Raw genomic sequence first — 23,605 nt, 5'->3', positions numbered from 1 at the left:
TTTGAGACAGTTTCGCTCTTGTTGCCCAGGCTGGAGTGCAATGGTGCAATCTCGGCTCACTGCAACCTACGCCTCCTGGATTCAAGCGATTGATTCTCCTGCCTGAGCCTCCCAAGTAGCTGGGATTACAGGTGTCTGCCACCATGCCCAGCTAATTTTTTTCTTTTTTTTCTTTTTTTTTTTTTGTATTTTTAGTAGAGACAGGGTTGCATCATGTTGGCCAGGCTGGTCTTGAGCTCCTGACTTCAGGTGATCCACCTGCCTCGGCCTCCCAAAGTGCTGCAATTACAGGAATGAGCCACTGCACCCACCTGACAGTTTGGTATATTAAAAGCTATATAAAACCACTATAATGGGGCAGAGTGGTTGAAAAAAGAGTGGTAAAAGATGAGGTCAAAACAGTAATAAGAAACAGTAACATTTTTCAGGGATTTCAAGGAACATTTCTGGTTAACTAAAGCTAAAACCAAAACTTTTGGTTTAAACCCTCACTATTAAAATATACATATATATATTTTAATATATATATTTTTTATTTTTATTTAACTATTTATTTGAGACAGAGTCTCACTCTGTTGCCTAGGTTGGAATGCAGTGGCACAATCATGGCTCACTGCAGCCTCAACCTTCCGTGCTGAAACGATTCTCCCACCTCAGCCCCCCTAGTAGCTGGGACTACAGATGCACGCCACTGCAACCAACTAATTTTTGTATTTTTTGTAAAGACAGGGTTTTGCCATGTTGGCCAGCCTGGTCTCAAGCGATCCTCCTGCCTTAACCTCCCAAAGTGCTGGGATTACAGGCATAAGCCACCACGCCTGGCCTAAAAAATATATATAACTAAATTACATGTCCACTTCCCTAAGTGTAATTTCAAAAGTATCTTTCTTATTGATTTAAAGTCATTCAACATCACTGCTAAAAAGATAAAGAAAAAATAAAAGAAGCCCATGTATGTTTAGTACAGGAGGTATCTGAAAATGGTACACTGAGTTTTGCTAATTATTAAAAAGAAAAAAAAAGACACACTGGTATGTGAATGACTTTTCTCTTTTTTCCTGAAATGAGTATAGCCCAAAACTCTGAGCAACTGAAGTTTCTGCATAGTGCAATTTTACTTTAATTAGGATTTCTCAAAACGGACTCTTTATGCCAAAAATTGTGATGTGGAAAAAAAAAAGAAATACAATTCTTCAGGTTCATCACCTGCCACTCATTACTCCCTATTCTACAATCCAGCCATACCATTTTAAATTCTCTGGACTCAATTTGCTCTTTCCTGCCTCAGAACCACTACATGTATCATTCTTTCAGTCTAAAACTCTCTTGCCCAGCCTTTCCTCTGACTCTTGCACTTCTTTGAGAATTCAGCTAAAATCAAACTCAAGGAAATTACCTCTCTCAGAATGGATCAGACCTTTCCTGTACCTCGCCCAGTTACATGGTCATGTGGCTTTGATCCTTTACACAGTAACAGTAGGAACTCCACCATTATACCATTTAATGCGTTTTCAAGTAGAAGAGCTCAGACTATGGAGTTGGACTGCCTGGGTTCGAATCCTGGGTCTGGCTTCCTAGCTATGTGACCTTAGCAAGTTTCTTAGCCTCTCTATACCTGTTTCCTCCTCTGTAAAAGGAGAGTGAAAACAGTACCTACACTTCATAATATTGTCAGGACTAACAATACAATTTTAATTGTTCTTGTTATCCAATTTAATTAACTTAAATATAATTTAATATAATACAATTTAAATATAAATATTTAATTAAATATAACCTTATACACAATAAGTAGTCAATAAATGTCAGCTATTATTTCTTGAATGAATACAGGAATGTACAAAAATAAACATGGGAAAACTTTCATAGAACTTACTCTTTTTCTCTGTTTCTGACATAAACATCACTGCCATATCAAACCTTTTTAGTTCAGAAAGTCTTTGTAAGATTTCAAAGATGAGTGATGGCTTTTCTTTCCTGAAATAATACAAATATAGAAACAAATGATCAGTTAAAAGCAGCTCATTTATTAATAATTCTGTTTACTAACACAATACTTCTAATTATACATAAATGACATCATTTTTTCCCCTGGATACCTGTATTTTAAATGCCCAAATGAAGAGATTTATCAAGTCAACTGAAGAAATTACAATATTCTTAAATGAGAGCTTAGCACGGAAACTATTATTCTGTTAAAACACTGGTCATTTCCATACCCTACTTTTCTCTACAAAAAAATTAGTCCTTTTTCCTCCCTTTTAAACTTTTCCCTTTTTATTGTCTGTACTTGTCATTTCCTTGCAACTTCTCTAACAATGAAACTTACAAGAAAGCTAACTTTGTATATGCTGCTAATTTGCTATATACATTCAAAGAGAATCAACTTCCCAAATCACTGGAAATAGCATAGCACCATAAGAGTACAGTAAATTCTCACTTAACATCATCAATAGGTTCATGAAAACTGTGACTTTATGTAAAACAGCATACTGTATAAACAAACCAATTTTACCATAGGCCAATTGACATAAACAAGACTTATGTTCCTATGTCTTAATCATTTTAATTAAAATTGCAGTTTCCAAAAACCTATCAATAACATTAAGTGAGGACTTACTGTATAACTAAAAAAAACTCGACTTACTCAATGTAAAAGTCATGCAGAATTTTAATGATCTGGTTGAATACATCTGGATCCAGATTTTTCTGAAACAACTTAGGATACAAAGATGGTTCAATTTGCTTGAAAAAAAAAATAAAAAGTTAGACAATTACTTGATGGCAACACTCACATATCACAAATTACACAACAACTGCTTAGGTAAAAATAGTAAAGAATAACTACTTTGGGAGGCCAAGGTGGGAGGATCACCTGAGGTTGGGAGTTCGAGACCAGTCTGACCAACATGGAGAAACCCCATCTCCACTAAAAATACAAAAAATTAGCCGGGCATGGTGGCACATCCCTGTAATCCCAGCTACTCGGAGACTGAGGCAGGAGAATTGCTTGAACCTGGGAGGCAGAGGTTACGGTGAGCTGAGATTGCGTCATTGCACTCCAGCCTGGGCAACAAGAGCAAAACTCCGTCCAAAACAAAAAGAAAAGAATAACTACTATGCATTAGCACTTATGAATAATAATGGAGTCACATTAAAATGCAATTATGATAGAAGAATGAAAGTTACAGGAACTGCATGATAATCACTCTATTCTAGTCACAGAAAAATCTTATGAGCAGAAGAGATATACACCATCCTAAGAGAGACAGGAAACTTTAAAGGCTCTCAAAGAGCAATAAATATAACTAGAGATTTTTAAAAGTAGAATTACATGAGAAAACGTATTTGGAAGTAATTTTATATTGCATAATTATAAGGAAATGTTACTCTCATTACACTTGAAAAGGACCATGCTAATTCATTATTTGCTAAATTTCATAGGATTTGATTCTTTTTCTTAAAGCAAATATTAGAAGAATGATTGCCTACATATTGCAAGCACTGCTTGGCACACAGAAGACACTCAATGTATTTTAGGATTTTTTTTGAAGGATTAAGCTTAAGCTAATATATATGAAATTAGATTACGTTATTTGAGACAATATAATTTGACACAGAATCTATTGCCAAAGGAGAACATCAAGGTTCCCTGGTTGTAATATTTTTAAATGGTCTGACCAGGGTGATGTATTCTACAATAATTTCTACAATAATATCCTACAAAAAGCAAATACGGCACCATTATTATAAAGTGACAAAAGAAGTTCTCTGACCTTTTACTTACAACAGAAGTACTACCTTCCTCTCTCTTACCTTTAAATACTGATACAACATATCTGGAGAACTTTTCAATTGTCTGAAATCAGATTCGAGCTGGAACGAGTTTGCAGGAATTGGAGGAAGAACAGTTGTGGCAAACTGAGCAGGTTTTTGTTCTATCTCTATAGGCATTTTCTCGCTGTAAGACTGACATACATCCTGCTTCAAACTGGCTTGAGGTCTGAAATATTTCAGAGGTATCAAACAGAAAAGAACCATAAATAATCATAGCTCAATCAAGGAGACATCAATAAAAATTTTTAAATTTTTGACTATTAATATTGTATTATCTATTTGTATTACACAAGCATTCAATTATTTCAGCTAATAATATATAAACATTTTTTGGCAAAACAGATTATGCTCTTGCAAATTTTCACATGCTGGCTACGTAATGACTATTCTCCTCTGCTGGGCAGCTAACCTATCCACCTTTTGAGTATACCATTTCTATATATTTCAATTACCATGTCACATACACTAATGATTTAGCCTTTCAAAGATCTAAATGATCATTTTCAAGATATTCCAAAAAGGAAGAAATGCTTCTTCCAAAAAAAACTGCCTATATAGTATTGTCCCATGATCTATACTATCACTTTAAATAAAAGTACTACTAAAGTTCAAAGTTTAAAAGAAAAAAACAACTTTTAGCAGGTTTGTTGAGTGGCAATGTAAAAATATATGAGTAAGGTTTCCATACCTCAAAATGAACCTAATTAGTCTATATCTTCTATATTCTCATTATCAAGAAAAAACACATAAACTATTTTTTAAATGCCAAACAAAAGTTAGAGTCCACAACAGTCTTAAATACTAATGGATGAAATAATGGCAATCCATAAATTCTACATTTTTATGAAGCTTCCTTTTAAAAAACTAAAATTTTGCTGAACTAAATAATAAAACTGAAATCCTAGAAATGAAAATTTTTAAACAAAATCAATTTTCAAGATACCTTCTTATCATCTTTAAATTTCACACTGTGGTTAAAAAAAAAAAATAGTAATCATTCTTCAAGCAAAATCACCCTTACAATAAGTACAAACAAAAAAGAAAAGCTAGAAACTTAAGTTAGGCAGTTCAAAAAATTAGCATGATGAGTACAAATCAGAAGTCTCAGTAATATCAATTCTCCATTGGAATTATCCCATTCTGGATGATCAGCAAATAACAGTATTTCTACTCACTGCAGGGATGAAGTATCACTGACTTCTTCTATTTTCAATACTTTTGCTCTTGGAGTATCACTTGTGGGAAAAAGGTCATCTTGGCTTGAATTCTTCTTACTTGTGGTGCCTGTGGCTGCTATTACATTTGCTAGATTAATAGGATTATTCTCTGGAGCAGCAGCAGTAGTGCTATCTGGCACATCAATAGTCTGTATCAAATTACCAGTTTCTTCAACAATAACCTTCTTGAGTGGTTTCTAAAACAATTAAAATCAATTCCTTAAATTAAAATATTAAAGGTTTCCTATTTTAGGGTCACAAGTTAAAAGGCTGCAATGATCTTACAGCTAATATCCCAGTGATTAGTAAATTCAATTTGGTGGCTAGACAGACTTAGGAGTCTGAGAATACAAAAATAAAAAGCTATACAAAGCACTTATCCCAGGTAGGTCGAAACAAGGGAGAGAGACATGTATATGTAAATATATAAGGCCATGGGTATGTTTAAGAGATGAAAGCACAAAACGCTAAGAGAACACAGGAAGGAAGATAAACACTGGCATGAGGGAAGCCTTCATAGAAAAAGCACACAGGATTGGCAAAGTTGAAGGGTGCAGCACGGTCAGTGGAAAGGTGAGAAGTCCAGTGGGGCTGGTGCAAGGCACGGCATGGTGGAGATGAAGCCTCAAAGGCTGTTTGAAGACAGCTTATGAAGGGACTTGGATGCCATGAAAGGAGTCTGGACTCTATTCTAGGGGCAATACAGCAAAGAAATTACCAAACCAACAGCAGTATTGTGGACTAACTGAAGGCAAGTGGCATAAGGGCAGACAATAACCAGCATTATGTATGGGATAGACTATCATTAAAACCTAAACACATTGTCTCAATATATAGCAGCTAGATAAAACTAGCCCAGGATTAAAAATCTGCCAAGTAATATTCACAAAGTTGGTAAAAGTAAACCCTTTTTTCCAATTTAATAAAATAAATGGCTTTCATTGTTTATCTCGATCACTACACACGTGTCATTTTCAACTTATGTTGATATTTAATAATATATGTATATCTAATAAAATATAACAATATTCTTCACTATATCATCATACCAAACACACAGAAATACACTGAGGAGCTATTGTTCCACCAAGGGTATTGAAAAATGAAACAAGTTAAGAAAAGCTTCTTCTAAAATTTGCAAATATTGATTAACAGTTGCAGCTATATACTTTTATATATGTTTGAAATTTGTTTTATCTTTAGAAAAGAGAAAAAAACTTTCCTCAATGTACTCTAAGTATACATTCCAACTACATAGTTGAATTATAAATTGAAAAGTTGTAAATATAAGCACTTCTTCTGCAATAGATAACAAACTCAACGTTAAAACCAGAAATTCCATTAATGAAGCTAAGATATGACCCAATGGTAATAAATGAGTGTTACTAAACGAAGGTACAAAAATGAAAAAGCTGTAAGAAAATTTATAACAGAATTCTTCAAGCAGTTCTATTTTAAAGAATAATCATATTAAGTTAAGGCCTATGCTTTGCTAAGAACTGTATCAGCAAAAGTTTTTATCAAGATACTGATCAAGAATGGATGTGTATTAAACCCTATCCTTGACAACAGATATGTAAATAATCATTTGAATTTATGAATTTCCTAATCATTGGTCTCTGTTAAGTGTAGACCCGGGGTACTGAGAGCCACTGAGGGTCACTGATGACAGCTGGAAGGACTGTGGGGAAGAACAGTATGCTAGTAACAGGAGTAAACCATAAAAGAAACCACTATAGAAAGAACTTAAGAAAATATGAAAGGTTCAATTCACTCCTTTTTTAAAATCATGACTCGGAAGCGTAACATTTTATTTAGTTGTATATTGTGACCATTTAAAAAAAAAGTGAGAGAGAGAGAGAAGAACAAAGGAATAAAGAGAAAAAGGGACCAAACAGGTGAAGTTTTGACATCAGGAAACAGAAAAATGAAGAAAAAAAAAAGGAAATAAAGCAAAATAAGATATTTTAGCAGAGACGAAAGGATCAGGAAAACTTTCACTTATTACCACTCTCAGGGGAAACCCCAGGCCCAAGTTCACCTACATGTCTGCTCTCCTACACTCTGTCTAGAGGTTTGCTAAAAATACCTCCAAGCTGCCAGCCCTTCAAGCACAGACTACCCTGCCCTAGCCTTTCATTTCAATAATCCTGAGACTCATTCTCTTCTCTCTCTACTTTCCGTAGTCTTCCTTTCCTGACCACTTTCTCTGGTGACCAGGTGGTGTCACAAATACGTGACTAAAAAGGAAACTAAAATTTGTTTCACCTGAAATTGCCTCAGCATTTATGCACATTATTTCCTTTGATATAAACTAATCTGTGAGTTATTCTCAATTTACGGAGAAAAAGTAAGGATAACGCAGGGATTAACTAACTTGCTCAAGGTTGCAAAGTTTATCAAGTGGGGCTCAAATCCAGTCTCAAAGGCATTATACTAAACTGCTATCCTCTACTTTTTAAAAATAATGCCCACATTTTTTTTATCATGAAGATCCATTATAAAAATCAACAGCAATTTTTTTCCCTTCCCACTAGGATACTAACTTTGTTGATTTTGGATCATTTACAGAACAGTTTACCCCAAGATTTCTCATTTCCTAGAGGTGTTTTGTTTTGTCATATTGCCATAGAGATTTAAATTCACATTGTATTTTCACAACTATTAACATAAATTCATTTTTAACAAGAAGGTGGGCCCAACGTATTTGTAAAAGCTACTTATGGTATATTGGTCATGGGATATTACACATATCACGTTGCAATGTTTTTATAATTATGGACAGTGATGTCTAACAAAGGCCTTCTGTAAACTTGCGAATTAATTTTTGTAAAGAAGTCTTACAAAGATGTAAAAGTTTAAACTACATTTAATTAAATAATCACTTTTACTGAAAAGAACAGTAAATAAATATATGAAAATGACCATAATGTGTGAAAACAACTAGATTTATGCCTAGCACACACAACACACACAACCAGTATTACCAAGAATACAGTCGTAATAGGCCAGGCATGGTGGCTCATGCCTGTAATCCTAGCACTATGGGAGGCCAAGGTGGGCAGACCACTTGAGGTCAGGAGTTCAAGACCAGTCTGGCCAACATGGTGAAACCCTGTCTCTACTAAAAATACAAAAATTAGCCAGGCATGATGGCAGGTGCCTGTAATCCCAGCTACCAGGGAGGCTGAGGCAGGAGAATCACTTGAACCCAGAAGTCAGAGGTTGCAGTGAGCTGAGATCGCACCACTGCACTCCAGCCTGGGGGACAAAGAGTGAAACTCCGTCTCAAAAAAAAAAAAAAAAAAAAAAAAGAATACAGTCATATTAAATGCACTGGAAAAGTATTAAACTAAGAAATCTATTTGCTACTACTAACTAGTACAAACATAGCAAAACAAACTTTCTCTCCTTTTCTGCCTTTATAAAAAGAGGATAAAAATACCTCCTCTGACTTCCTCATGAAATTGTTATTTCTAATAAAGAAAACTGTTATGCAAAGGATCGTCTATGCCTAACAGTTTAAGAGGGCAGGAAGAGGATCTTGATCAGTCAGGGGTACATAGAGAGGTTTTTTAGGGGTGATGTCTTAATTTTCTGACTCGGTGATTTCATGGGTGTTCACTTTGTAATTATTCTCTAAATCATAATTTGTCTTGTGTACTTTTCTGTATGTATATTTCATAATTTACTTGATGCAAGGGTGTTTATCCCAACTTCAGAAAAGAACAGTAATAAAAATACAAAGACATTTAATTTCTATAAAATGTAAAACTGCTTGAAATTCCTTTAATATAAGAGAAATAGGCAGAAATATTTAAATTGATAGTGTTAAATTAAAATACTCACTTAAAAAGTTATCCCAAAACTCTAAACACTGCTAAATTTCCCTTATACATCAGTAATCCTAGGAAGTATTTTTTAAAGATTCTAAAAAAAAAAAAAAAAAAAAAGTGCCCCAGTAAGACATTTGAACATTTCCTTTAAGAGTTAGGGGGCGTTCCAAGATGGCCGAATAGGCACAGCTCCAATCTGCAGCTCCCAGCGTGATCAACGCAGAAGAAGGGTGATTTCTACATTTCCAACTGAGGTCACCAACATCAAAGACCAAAGGTAGATTAAACCACAAAGATGGGGAGAAACCAGAGCAAAAAAGCTGAAAATTCTAAAAATCAGAGCACCTATTCTCTTCCAAAGGAACACAGCTCCTCACCAGCAACGGAACTAAGCTGGACGAAGAATGACTTTGACAAGTTGACAGAAGTAGGCTTCAGAAGGTCCGTAATACAAACTTCTCCAAGCTAAAGGAGGATGTTCGAACTCATCGCAAGGAAACTAAAAACCTTGAAAAAAGATTAAACAAATGACTAACTACAATAAACAGTGCAGAGAAGACCTTAAATGACTGATGGAACTGAAAACCATGGCATGAAAACTTCGTGATGCATGCACAAGCTTCAGTAGCCGATTTGATAAAGTGGAAGAAAGGGTATCAGTGATTGAAGATCAAATTAATGAAATAAAGCAACAAGACAAGGTTAGAGAAAAAAAGAGTAAAAGAAACAAACAAAGCCTCCAAGAAATATGGGACTATGTGAAAAGAGCAAATTTACGATTGATTGGTGTACCTGAAAGTGATGGGGAGAATGGAACCACGTTGGAAAACACACTTCAGGATATTATCCAGGAGAACTTCCCCAACCTAGCAAGGCAGGGCCAACATTCAAATTCACAAAATACAGAGAATGCCACAAAGATACTCCTCAAGAAGAGCAACCCCAAGACACAAAATTGTCAGATTTACCAAGGTTGAAATGAAGGAAAAAGTGTTAAGGGCAGTCAGAGAGAAAGGTCGAGTTATCCACAGAGGAAAGCCCATCAGACTAACAGCAGATCTCTCAGCAGAAACCCTACAAGCCAGAAGACAGTAGGGGCCAATGTTCAACATTCTTAATGAAAAGAATTTTCAACCCAGAATTTCATATCCAGCCAAACTAAGCTTCATAAGTGAAGGAGAAATAAAATCCTTTACAGACAAGCAAATGCTGACAGATTGTGTCACCACCAGGCTTGCCTTACAAGAGCTTCTGAAGGAAGCACTAAACATGGAAAGAAACAAGTACCAGCCACTGCAAAAACAGGCCAAATTGTAAAGACCATTGATGCTAGGAAGAAACTGCATCAATTAACAGTCAAAATAACCAGCGAACATCATAATGACAGGATCAAATTCACACATAACAATATTACCCTTAAACGTAAATGGGCTAAATGCCCCAATTAAAACACAAAGACTGCAAATTGGATAGAGTAAAGACCCATCAGTGTGCTGCATTCAGGAGACCCATCTCACGTGCAAAGACGCACATAGGCTCAAAATAAAGGGATGGAGGAAGATCTAACAAGCAAATGGAAAGCAAAAAAAAGCAGGGGTTGCAATCCTAGTCTCTGATAAAACAGATGTTAAACCAACAAAGATCAAAAGAGACAAAGAAAGCCACTACCTAATGGTAAAGGGATCAATTCAACAAGAAGATCTAACTATCCTAAATATATATGCACCCAACACAGGAGCACTCAGATTCATAAAGCAAGTCCTTAGAGACCTACAAAGAGACTTAGACTCCCAAACAATAATAATGGGAGACTTTAACACCCCACTGTCAATACTGGACAGATCAACGAGACAGAAGGTTAACAAGGATATCCAGGACCTGAACTCAGCTCTGCAACAAGCAGACCTAAGACATCTACAGAACTCTCCACCCTAAATCAACACAATATACATTCTTCTCAGCACCACATCACACTTATTCCAAAATTGACCACACAATTGGAAGTAAAGCACTCCTCAGCAAATGTGAAAGAACAGAAATCACAACAAACTGTCTCTCAGACCAGAGTGCAATCAAATTAGAATTCAGGATTAAGAAACTCACTCAAAACTGCACAACTACATGGAAATTGAACAACTTGCTCCTGAATGACTATTGGGTAACTAACTAAATGAAGACAGAAATAAAGATGTTCTTGGAAACCAATGAGAACAAAGACACAACGTACCAAAATCTCTGGGACACATTTAAAGCAGTGTGTAGAAGGAAATTTGTAACACTAAATGCCCACAAGAGAAACCAGGAAAAGATCTAAAATCAACACCCTAACATCACAATTAAAAGAACTAGAGAAGCAAGAGCAAACAAATTCAAAACCTAGCAGAAGGCAAGAAGTAACTATGATCAGAGCAGAACTGAAAGTGATAAACATAAAAAAAACCCTTCAAAACATCAATGAATCCAGGAGCTGGTTTTTTGAAAAGATCATCAAAATTGATAGACTGCTAGCAAGACTAATAAAGAAGAAAAGAGAGAAGAATCAAATATACACAATACAAAATGATAAAGGGGATATCACTGATCCCACAGAAATACAAACTACCATCAGAGAATACTACAAACACCTCTATGCAAATAAACTAGAAAATGTAGGAGGAATGGATAAATTCCTGGACACATACACCCTCCCAAGACAACCAGGAAGAAGTTCAATCTCTGAAGAGACCAATAACAGGCTCTGAAATTCAGGCAATAATAGCCTACCAACCAAAACAAGTCCAGGACCAGACGGATTCACAGCTGAATTCTACCAGAGGTACAAAGAGGAGCTGGTACCATTCCTCCTGAAACTATTCCAATCAATAGAAAAAGAGGGAATCCTCCCTAACTCATTTTATGAGGCCAGCAACATCCTGATAGCAAAGCCTGGCAGAGACACAACAAAAAAAAGAGAATTTTAGACCAATATCCCTGATGAACATCAATGTGAAAATCCTCAACAAAATACTGGCAAACCGAATCCAGTAGCACACCAAAAACCTTATCCGCCACAATCAAGCTGGCTTCATCCCAGGAAGCAAGGCTGGTTCAATATATGCAAATCAATAAACGTAATCCATCACATAAACAGAACCAATGACAAAAACCACATGGTTATCCCAATAGATGCAGAAAAGGCCTTTGACAAAATTCAACAGTGCTTCATGCTAAAAACACTCAATAAACTAGGTATTGATGGAATGTTTCTCAAAATAATAAGAGCTATTTATGACAAACCCACAGCCAATATCATACTGAATGGGCAAAACCTGGAAGCATTCCCTTTGAAAACCAGCACAAGACAAGGATGCCCTCTCTCACCACTCCTATTCAACACAGTGTCGGAAGTTCTGGCCAGGGCAATCAGGCAAGAGAAAGAAATAAAGGGTATTCAATTAGGAAATGAGGAAGTCAAATTGTCGTGTTTGCAGAGGACATGATTGTATATTTAGAAAACCCCATTGTCTCAGCCCAAAATCTCCTTAAGTTGATAGGCAACTTCAGCAAAGTCTCAGGATACAAAATCAATGTGCAAAAATCACAAGCATTCCTATACACCATTAACAGACAAGCAGAGAGCCAAATCATGAGTGAACTCCCATTTACAATTGCTACAAAGAGAATAATACAATTGCTACAAAGAGAATAAAATACCTAGGAATCCAATTCTCTTCAAGGAGAACTACAAACCACTGCTCAATGAAATAAAAGAGGACACAAACAAATGGAAGAATATTCCATGCTCATGGATAGGAAGAATCAATATTGTGAAAATGGCCATACTGCCCAAAGTAATTTATAGATTCAATGCCATCCCCATCAAGCTACCAATGACTTTCTTCACATAATTGGAAAAAAACTACTTTAAAGTTCATATAGAACCAAAAAAAAGCCCACATTGCCAAGACAATCCTAAGCAAAAAGAACAAAGCTGGAGGCATCATGCTACCTGACTTCAAACTATACTACAAGGCTACAATAAACAAAACAGCATGGTACTGGTACCAAAACAGAGATATAGACCAATGGAACAGAACAGAGGCCTCAGAAATAACACCACACATCTACAACCATCTGATCTTTGACAAACCTGACAAAAACAAGAAATGGGAAAAGGATTCCCTATTTAATAAATGGTGCTGGGAAAACTGGCTAGCCATATGTAGAAAGCTGAAACTGGATCCCTTCCTTACACCTTATACAAAAATTAATTCAAGATGGATTAAAGACTTAAATGTTAGACCTAAAACCATAAAAACCCTACAAGAAAACCTAGGCAATACCATTCAGGCCACAGGCATAGGCAAGGACTTCATGACTAAAACAACAAAAGCAATGGCAATGAAAGCCATAATAGACAAATGGGATCTAATTAAACTAAAGAGCTTCTGCACGGCAAAAGAAACTACCATCAGAGTGAACAGGCAACCTACAGAATGGGAGAAAATTTTTGCAATCTACCCTCTGACAAAGGGCTAATATCCAGAATCTACAAAGAACTCAAACAAATTTACAAGAAAAAAACAAACAACCCCATCAAAAAGTGGGCAAAGGATATGAACAGACACTTCTCAAAAGAAGACATTTATGCAGCCAACAGACACATGAAAAAATGCTCATCATCACTGGCCATCAGAGAAATGCAAATCAAAACCACAATGAGATACCATCTCATGCCAGTTAGAATGGCAATCATTAAAAAGTCAGGAAACAACAGATGCTGGAGAGGATGTGGAGAAATAGGAACGCTTTTACACTGTTCCTGGGAGTGTAAACTGGTTCAACCATCGTGGAAGACAGTGTGGAGATTCCTCAAGGATCTAGAACTAGAATTACCATTTGACCTAGCAATCCCATTACTGGGTATATATCCAAAGGATTATAAATCATGCTACTATAAAGACACATGCACACGTATGTTTACTGAGGCACTATTCACAATAGCAAAGACTTGGAACCAACCCAAATATCCACCAATGATAGACTAGATTAAGAAAATGTGGCACAAATACACCATGGAATACTATGCAGCCATAAAAAACGATGAGTTCATGCCCTTTGCAGGGACATGGATGAAGCTGGAAACCATCATTCTCAGCAAACTATCACAAGACAGAAAACCAAACACCGCATGTTCTCACTCATAGGTGGGAACTGAACAATGAGATCACCTGGACACAGGGCAGGGAACATCACACACTGGGACCTGTTGCAGGTGGTGGGTTGGGGGAGGGATAGCATTAGGAGAAATACCTAATGTAAATGATGAGTTGATGGGTGCAGCAAACCAACATGGCACATGTATACCTATGTATCAGATCTGCACGTTGTGCACATGTACCCTAGAACTTAAAGTATAATTTTAAAAAAAAAGTTTATTAATACAATAGTTGGTTTCCAATTCTCCTATTACAACATATTTAAATGGCAAGGAAAAAATGAAAGTGCTTTACTTACAGTTGATCCAGGATGCGGTGGATTATCAATGGGTTTTACCACATTTTGTCTTTGTGTGGAATCAAGAAAGACATCATCCCAGTGTCCTTTCTCAATTAATTCCTTGAAAATAAATTTATAATCATAACTATCAAAATATTTATTATACAACAAATAAATATATTTATGTTTCAGAAAATATGACCATGTTTGGGTGAAAAGAATACATTACCTTTTTAATTTTGGAGAGTTCAGTTACTGCTTGCTTATTTCCAGGTTCCAGAAGTAAAACAGTTTCAAAATCTAAAGCGAATTTTTTAAAAACATTACAACATAGTTAAAATGTGGAGTTTTCATATTCGCATGTATATTCATGATATATTCAGTTAGTAATCACATTTTTAGCTCAAGCAGTTTTACTCAGATTACTAGGAAACAGGTGAGCTATAGTAAGAACATTTACTGAACACTGTTGTAGTTGTTTTATATGAATTTTCATGTAACCCTCACTACAACCCCACTTTAAAGGTGATAAAACTGAGGCCCCTAGAGGTCATCTAACTTAGCAAAGTTCACCATGTAAACAAATGACAGAGTAACTCACTAAATGTAAAATATTAATAGAATAAGAGAATTACATACAACAAAGTATTACTCAGCCTTAAAAAGGAATGAAATTCTGATACATGCTCCAACATGGACATTATGCTAAGTTAAATAAGCAGAGGCAAAAGGACAAATACTGCATGATTCCACTTACATAGGATATCTAGAACAGTCAAATTCAGAGACAGAAAGTAGAATGGAGGTTACTAGGGCTGGGGGGAGAGGAGAATGGAGAGTTATTGTTTAATGTGTATAGAGTTTTAGAATGGGATGATGACAAAGTTCTGGTGATGGACAGTGGTGATGGCTGCACAATGTAAATGTATTTAATGTCACTGAGCTATATATTGAAAAATGGTTAAAATAATAAATTTAACGTTACATATTTTTTTTAACCACAATTTAAAAAACACTGCTGTAGCTAACAGGCTTATAGAGAAACTGCCAGATTTTAAATGCACATACCAGGAAAGGACAGAGGCTGAAAATCAATTATCTAAGTACTGATCTCAAGAAGCTAGAAAAACAGCAAATTAAACCAAAAGAAAGTTGAAGGAATAAAATAAAAAGCAGAAGGAAATTAAATAGAAAACACACACAGGAGAACCAAGTTGGTTCTCTGAAAAGACTAATTCAATGAATACCCTAAAAGAGAAAACCATAAAAACAAAGAAAAAAAAATCGTATCAAGAATTAAAATGGCATCAGATCTCCATTATCCTCCATTCCCTACCTGCTGATAAAACCACAGCCCGAAGAGTTTTAAAAAAAAAAAAAATCAATCACTAACAGAAATTCTTCAGTTTGTAGGATGGCAGATAGGAAAAGATACAACTTGCTGAAACAAAGAAACTTCCTCTGCTTACTGGGATTCAAAAAAAAACAAACAAAAAAAACCAGGCTGAAATCATTTGGAACCAAGATGGCCAAGTGGAGTTTGCACAAAAACGAGCTTGCTGATGTCACAGCCTGAATTTCCACCAAGTTCTACTAACTACCCCAAATTTGCACCTGCAATCCATTAGTTAGCAAGAGATAGCTACATATGCCCAAGAACTTTTCCCTTTCCTTCCACTAATTACCTGCTAATTCCAGTATCCACCTCCCTAAACCCTTTCCAATAAAATTACTGCCTTAAGGCCAGGACAAGGAGACAGATTTGGGTTTGATTCCTGTCTCTTTAGGAGTCAACTTTCAATATAAATAAAGCCTTTTCTCAAAAACCTGATGTCACAGTGTTGGCTTCAAGCATATCACACAGTGAGTCCCTTTCGCTCAACAACACTGATTCCCTTCCTTTCCATTCTGGTCTTTTTATCGTTTTCCATTCTCATGTATAATTAAAATTTTTCATTAATATTGACTGGCAATTAGCCAGAATGTACTAAACAAAATTAGCCAGAATGCTACTAAACAAAAAGATAATTTGGTACTTTGCGGAAGCTGCATTCCTCCAAATCTATTCGTGATCTAAACTGTGGAAAGAAAACATAATTCCCTAAGTTCAGTATCTTTGAACCACAGGTAAGCTACATTAATCTCTGCTTCTATAACTTGGGCATTCATCAGGATGACTGAGTGCCAGCTGTTATAAAGTCTTACCTTGTTTTGCCTCATTTAGCTTTCCCAAAAATGTTCTTGCAGTTCCTCTTCTGGCAAAAGCTTTAGAATATGAGCCATCTAATAAAATGGCTTGTGTGCAGTCTTTTTCAGCTTCTTCATATCTATCGAACATGATAAAATTACTGACTGGAAAAAAGGCAGCTTATGGAAAAATGTCATATAAACTAAGTTTCTAATTTAAAAAGCTTGTATATAATTTCAATCACTAACTTCTAAATCTGTGTTTGAAGTGGAGAACTATTTTATAAATTTTTTATTCTCACCAAATCCTGGAATCATTTGGTGAGGAGGGAGAAGGTACCAGACTGAGGGAATGTTAGGAGAGTCTGCTGGAGCGATGAAATAATAATGCAAAAATATGACTAGGGCAGACAAAAGAATGCCACTGCTTCTCTGCCTACCTCTTCTCCAAGTCTCAATATGCACAGGTATTACATTAGAATTTTGACTGGCATTAGTTTTCTAATAAAACTTTATTAACATTTACCCACAGTAAACCTCCCATACTCATAGAAAAACAAAAAAATGAGAACTTGGTACAAATGTGATAGCATATCATCTAATACTTTGCATAAATTCTACTCAGCCATGCAACCAGCAATCAATTCAGACTTACAGACTTACTCATTACTGCTCTACAATAACAAGGTGCTTAAGAAGAGCTCAACCCCCCCACCAAAAAAACCCAACAACAAAAACTTCAGACATTCCCATATATTAATATGACATTAATGAATTATTGTTAATTTCTTAGGAGTGCTAATGGTTGTGGTTATGTATAAAATATCCTTTCTTTAGCGATAAACGTCATAATGTTTATGATTTGCTTTACAATAATTCAGGGGGAAAATGCTGAAACAAATATGACCAAAAAAAGTATGGCTTGTTAGAACTAGATGATGGACACATGGAGTTTATTGTACTACTTTTGTATAAGTTTGAAAAGTTTCATAAGAATATTAAAAAAAAAAAAAACACTCCTGTAATTGCATTCTCCCCAAGGCCTAAATGGATGTCATCTTGCCCTCAAAACAAAATCTCATATGAAAAAAATCAGAATTTCGAATGAACTTAAACATCTCTGATTTATTTAACTCACTTTCCAGCAAGAGATAAAGAATATATCTGTGTTCATGCCCTTATCAATGTTATTTTCTACTTGCCTGATTATATCATTCAAGATACCTGCATGGCCCCCATACTTTTCAAGATAAAGTCCAATTCCTTTGGAGCGCAAAGTCAGGGGCCTGCCTGAGTATCTGGCCTTCTCTCTGCCACTGTCCCCTGCAATAACAGCCATAATACGAACCACTCACCCTTTCCAGGTTGAGGTACCATCAACCTGCCTACTCCCATGTCTTTGAACCTGCACTAGAACACTTGACCTGTTTCCTGTTTTTTCACCTCACTAACTCATACTATTCCTTTAGATCTCAGTTTGGTTTGAACAATTTCAAGATGCTTTCCATGAATTCCCCTGCCTGGACTCAGTCTATGCCAGTATTCTTCCCACTCTGAACTCCTATAGCACGTGTCCTTCATAGCGCTATCTTAGCGTATTTTCACAAATATTGGTCTCCTTTTCTGTCGCTCCCTGCAAATTTCGGGTTTCTTAAAAACAACTACACATTTAATATTTGTATACTTAATACCTTCCACAGTGCCTCACAGAACACCTGATACATTTTAGCACAATAAATATTTGCTGAATAAGTAAATCAAAAAATTTCCAACACCCAAATTCAAAGAAAATTTAGAATATAAATGTTTAGGAAATCATTTTAATTGTATATTTAATTGCATATTTAATTGCATGTTCTACTGTACAGCTGAAGAAAACCCAACAATTTTTCTAAAAGTCTGAAGTTGCCACAGAGGTAGACGATTATTCTTTGAAAATAGACTCACCTAAGTCCTTTAAAATTATCACACGTCTCCTGTGCACTCCATTTGTAAACTGAATTTAGAAAAATCCAATCAACAAACATCTTTTAGGTGGTTGGAGAAAAAGACAAACTAATCAAAAATAGAATAAAAATGGTGAGTGCGAAAAACTATCACCTCTGCCTAGCTCCTTAGCCCTGATTCCTTCTGATTTTCAGTTAGGTCCACTTGCCCTAGGTCTACTCTGGCTCTAGTGTAAATGCCGCCCCTAATCACCATTAAGTGAACCACCCTCTACTAAATCAAGTCTTAGTCTGGTTCCAGTTCCAGCAACCAAGATTCTACCTTATTTTTGTGACCAACTCTCAACCCTGTTTCCCAAATCTAATACCTAATACTACTGGGTTATTTTCTTCTTATCCTATCTCTAAATCTATGCTTTACTCCCTCTAAGAATAGGACTCAGATTTGTTCTTGGTCAGTCCTCTTCAAGGACTACAATGTTGGCCCAACCTTCTGTCCTTATTTCTGATTATCTTCTTATTTCTTCAGCCTTTCTGAAGCTAACCATCTACCAGCCTACATTCCACAATTTGCCAGCTCACAGGCACTACATTATTGTAACTCAAGGATGTCTTGCTCACCTCCCAATGCAAACTACTAATTTAGACTATCACCTCCAGAAAGCACATTCTCTAGGAATTCTGGTTGGCCTAACTAGGTGAATTTCTTCTTACTCCCTACTGCTACCCCGCACACTGGTAGGTAAGACTGACTATACTGCTGGTTCTAATTAGCTCTAATTTGACACAGTTTATAGAACCTCAAGCTATAGGATGGTTACCTAAACTAGGAGTAGTCTAAGCTTGAAATGTTGCTTTTTTATGTTCCTCACATAGTCCGTAATACATAACAACAGTCTCCATGTACAGAAAAAAATTCTGATATTAACTGTGAATCTAAAAGGTACACTAGGAAAAGATACAAGTAAGAGTCATAAGTTCTTTTAATTTAAAATATACTCTGCTAACTTGGTATAATATATTCCACTAATACGATTATAAACTAAAGAAATAAAACTGATACAATAAATTAGATATCTTATAAATGCATATATAATCTCTCACCTGTAAGAAGGCATTACTCTTAGCATTAGTCAAACCAACGAACTCAGGCTTTACAATTTTTAAACCAATGCACAATTCTTCGATAGCAAAAATCAAAATTTTCATAAGTGAGCAAGAGATGCAATGATCTTTACTCTGACTAGTCAACAAAAGAATCTATCTCTAGTGATATCTATTACTTTAAATGAGGTTAAATATATAATCAAAATTTATTTCTATGACAGGAGCTCCTAACCTGAGATTCTCTGAGGGATGTGGAAACTTGTTTAGGAAAAAAACTGTATCACTGTTTTCACTAAACTTCAAATAAAATTTAGCTATCTTTCAAATACAAATGCAGACAATAGTATCTATCACTTTGTCACCAATAAAAATCAGATATTTCGGCCAGGCGTGGTGGCTCATGCCTGTAATCCCAGCACTCTGGGAGGCCGAGACGGGCAGATCACCCGAGGTCAGGAGTTTCAGACCAGCCTGGCCAACATGGCAAAACCCCATCTCCACTAAAAATACAAAAATTAGCTAGGTGTCATGGTGCATGCCTGTAGACCCAGCTACTTGGGAGGTTGAGGCAGGAGAATTGCTTGAACCTGGGAGGTGGAGGTTGCAGTGAGCCAAAATTACACCACTGCACTCCAGCCTGGGTGACAGAGAGGGACTCTGTCTCAAAAAAAAAAAAAAAAAATCAGATATTTCCATATCACATTACAATGGTTACTGGTATCTCAAAATATTGCTTATGCTCACCACTATTCAGAATTACAGTAAAAATTTAACCTGTTGCTTATTTGCATGTGATTGCAGTGTCTGGTTTATAGATACTCTTGTGACAAGGCTGGCAACTGTTGGGCAACTCTGCCCTAGTAGTTATTCAGAAGACAAAGAGCTAAGGCATGTGTTATTACATTGGAAACCTAATCATCTACGTTGCTTCAGGTTTTCCCTATCCACACTTGCTTGTTGATCAGTACGTGGAAGATGTGTCGAGGATCATCCCAAAATTTGGTATCCTTATTGAAACCTTACAATCATGTCTTTAAAATTTTTTTAACATTAACTTGTCTGTATTTTAAATGTAGTTTCAAATACAGTACAATCACATGCAAATAAGCAGCAGGTTAAATTTGTACTGTAATTCTGAATATTGGTGAGCATAAAATACAGCACTTGCCTGTATTTTAAACATAATTTCTCATTTTGAGGTGTGTTAATAAAAAATCAAATATACTACTATATCACAATTTTTAATATTTTCAAAACTATATTTTGATATAATTGGTTTCCTTTGTAATCCTAGTTGTACAGTTAAGCATTTAAAAATATCCTGAGAAGCGTTCAACATACAGCTAAAGGGGAATTCATGGCACTGAAGAAGTTTTGAATTCCTATTTATACTATTTACAGGCTTTTTAAAATTCTGGCATTAGTGTGTAAAGTATAACAAGAGAAACAAAGTCTAAGTCTAAGTTTCTGCCATCGGATATAATTCTACTGATTGTCCAACTTGGGCACATCCAGAAAAAGCTGGTTAATATAGGATCAAATGTTTGTTACATATGTTATTAATCAGCAGTTTCAATGACAGTAGTTCCCTTTTGTTATACATGTATGTATATAAAACATTTCCAGATAAGACTTTGCCCAAGGGGCTCTGAAGTGAAAAATAATTTTTAATCAAGATCCAGAATACTATACATAAAGCGACTAGAGAAAAACTGGTAAACTGTGTAATGCCAGACTTAAAAGCGGGAAAATATTAACATCTACTGAATACACACCTTGTGCCTGGAACTATGTATACCACAGGTACATAAACACACACATACACATACACACACACACACACACACACACACACACACACACCTTTTCCCCTCTCATTTCACTTTAATTTAAATGCTCAAAAATATATAAATTAAATTTTAATTTACTTAAATTTACCATAAATTGGCATGTGAGCTAACCTAACACGCCATAATTGGCATCTTAGGTAACTTATGGTAAAAATTTACCAATTTATTGTAAATTTTTATCCTGAACAGCACTAAAATGTAACCAATACTTACTTCTGAATCTTCAGATAGGCCATAGCTCTGTTAGCTGGAAGAAGGGCATTAGCACCATCTGCTGCTATCCCTCGAGTATAGCATTCAATTGCTCTTTCATATTTCCCCTCTTTGAAAAATCCATTCCCCTGTTATTTTGTAGAGAAATATGGAGAATAAAAAAAAAAATTCAAAAAAAATAAATGAATTCAAATCTTATGAAACACTGCAAGGATATTCACCAACAGTATTTCAAGAAAGAATATTGTTAAAAATCTGGCCCATGAGACACGTTTTAAAATCTGTTGGTTTGGGTTGTTTCTTTTTTAATGGCATTATTCTCTTTTCAGTACTAAAAAGGAAAAACATGTATACTACTATATTACTTTGCAGCATTCACTATTATTCCATTAATTACATATTACGCAAAGCTTAAATTTAAAAACCTATTTTAACAAAGGTCCAAATAATATACTGTCTTAAGTTACAGTAGAAGCTGTACAAAAGGACTTCATAACTCAAATAAATTTTGTGAAAGAATACAGTACCAGAATTACAAAGCCCACTCTTCAATAACTTTAATATGCCCAAATATAAGATAAATTCAACTGTATTGGAATTTGTATACCTGATTTCACTATAACATTTACTTATAATCAGTCAAATATCACAATCAATAATCATTTCATAAATATTTATTAGGAATCCTCTGTGGGTCCAGGAAAGGCAATAAATAAACTAAACCTCCTCAACTCATGATTAGTAGAGGAATTTCAATCAGAAACAGTCCAGTGTGAATTAATGAAAAAAGTACATTATAAGAATGGATTGTAATTAACTTCTATGTTAAATTTATAACTATGTATACGTAAATATATAATAAAACATTCAAAAGTAGTTTCCTAAACTTAAGTGTTTCTATAGTTATTTTTTTAATTTATATATAAAGTCATCAATTACCCAAATTTTGAATTAGTAGGTCCCAGAGGCTTTAGTGCATTTAATTTCCAATTCCTACTCAAGCAAAACTTTAATATTAGAGAAGAAAGAAATTAACTGATATACAAGAAATAAATCAACACTCAGCAAAACATATACATTGTATGTTGGAATAGCTTTGGATTACCCGATCTTTCTCTGAAATGGCCTGCTGCTTATTCTGTTGTGCTTCAATTTGCTTTCGCTCTCCTTCTGTTGACTTAATCACCATGTCAGCTTCCTTTGGATATGAGTTTTCTTTGGATGCTAAAGCCTAGGAGACATAGCAGTCAGCTAAAATAAAACAAAGTAATGCAAGATGCACATATATTTGACCTTAAAACATAAATACCTCAAATATATTAGAATTTCTGCCACATTTTAAATAATCAAAATAACATTTTCTACTCTAACTCAAAATCTTTCTACTTATTAAAGTAAAAAGTAAAATAAGCATATAATAAATTTAATGTGCTTCTCATTTCAATTAAAATTAATATCAAACGCCACATACTGCATGTTTTGACTTATAAGTGGGAGGTAAACATTGGGTACACATGGACATAAACAGAAACAACAGACACTATAGACTACCTGTTGGGGAGAGAAACATTGGGGTGGGGAGGGGAGGGGATGAAAAACTACCTATTGGGTACTATGCTCACTATCTAGGTGACGGAATCATTCATACCCCAAACCTCAGTATCATACAATATGCCCATGTAAAAAGCCTGCACATGTACCCTTTGAATCTAAAATACAAGTTGAATTATTTTAAATAAATAAATAAGTAGCATCCATTAAAAGTAGTTGCTCATTTATTCAACAAATATTTATTGAATTTCTATACAGGCCTGACCCTGTTTTAGGAGCTGTTTTCAGACATAACAGTTCATTACAACTACATCACCAAACTTCTCAAATTCAATATTCACAGTCATTATTTGACCTAAGGCAAAATTTTAAAAATATGTAAT

General features: G+C 35.3%; 1 protein-coding gene across 1 annotated transcript in view; it reads right to left on the bottom strand.

The window, feature by feature from the left end:
- RPAP3 (RNA polymerase II associated protein 3) overlaps window positions 1–23,605 on the bottom strand; it is a 44,187-nt gene that overhangs the window by 3,190 nt on the left and 17,392 nt on the right. Inside the window, exons 8-16 of the mRNA XM_031001044.3 lie at window positions 22,777–22,902; window positions 21,672–21,799; window positions 16,574–16,695; window positions 14,598–14,668; window positions 14,387–14,488; window positions 5,013–5,251; window positions 3,817–4,003; window positions 2,648–2,745; window positions 1,877–1,977 (exon numbers count right to left, since the gene is read on the bottom strand). Of these exons, the coding sequence (XP_030856904.2) occupies window positions 1,877–1,977; window positions 2,648–2,745; window positions 3,817–4,003; window positions 5,013–5,251; window positions 14,387–14,488; window positions 14,598–14,668; window positions 16,574–16,695; window positions 21,672–21,799; window positions 22,777–22,902 (1,174 nt within the window). The remainder of the gene's footprint in view (window positions 1–1,876; window positions 1,978–2,647; window positions 2,746–3,816; window positions 4,004–5,012; window positions 5,252–14,386; window positions 14,489–14,597; window positions 14,669–16,573; window positions 16,696–21,671; window positions 21,800–22,776; window positions 22,903–23,605) is intronic.

Source organism: Gorilla gorilla, chromosome 10, assembly GCF_029281585.2.
Source record: "Gorilla gorilla gorilla isolate KB3781 chromosome 10, NHGRI_mGorGor1-v2.1_pri, whole genome shotgun sequence".
NCBI classification, from domain to species: Eukaryota; Metazoa; Chordata; class Mammalia; order Primates; family Hominidae; genus Gorilla; species Gorilla gorilla.
Note: the sequence above shows the minus strand (reverse complement) of the source record. Positions and strands in the feature narration are given on the sequence as shown.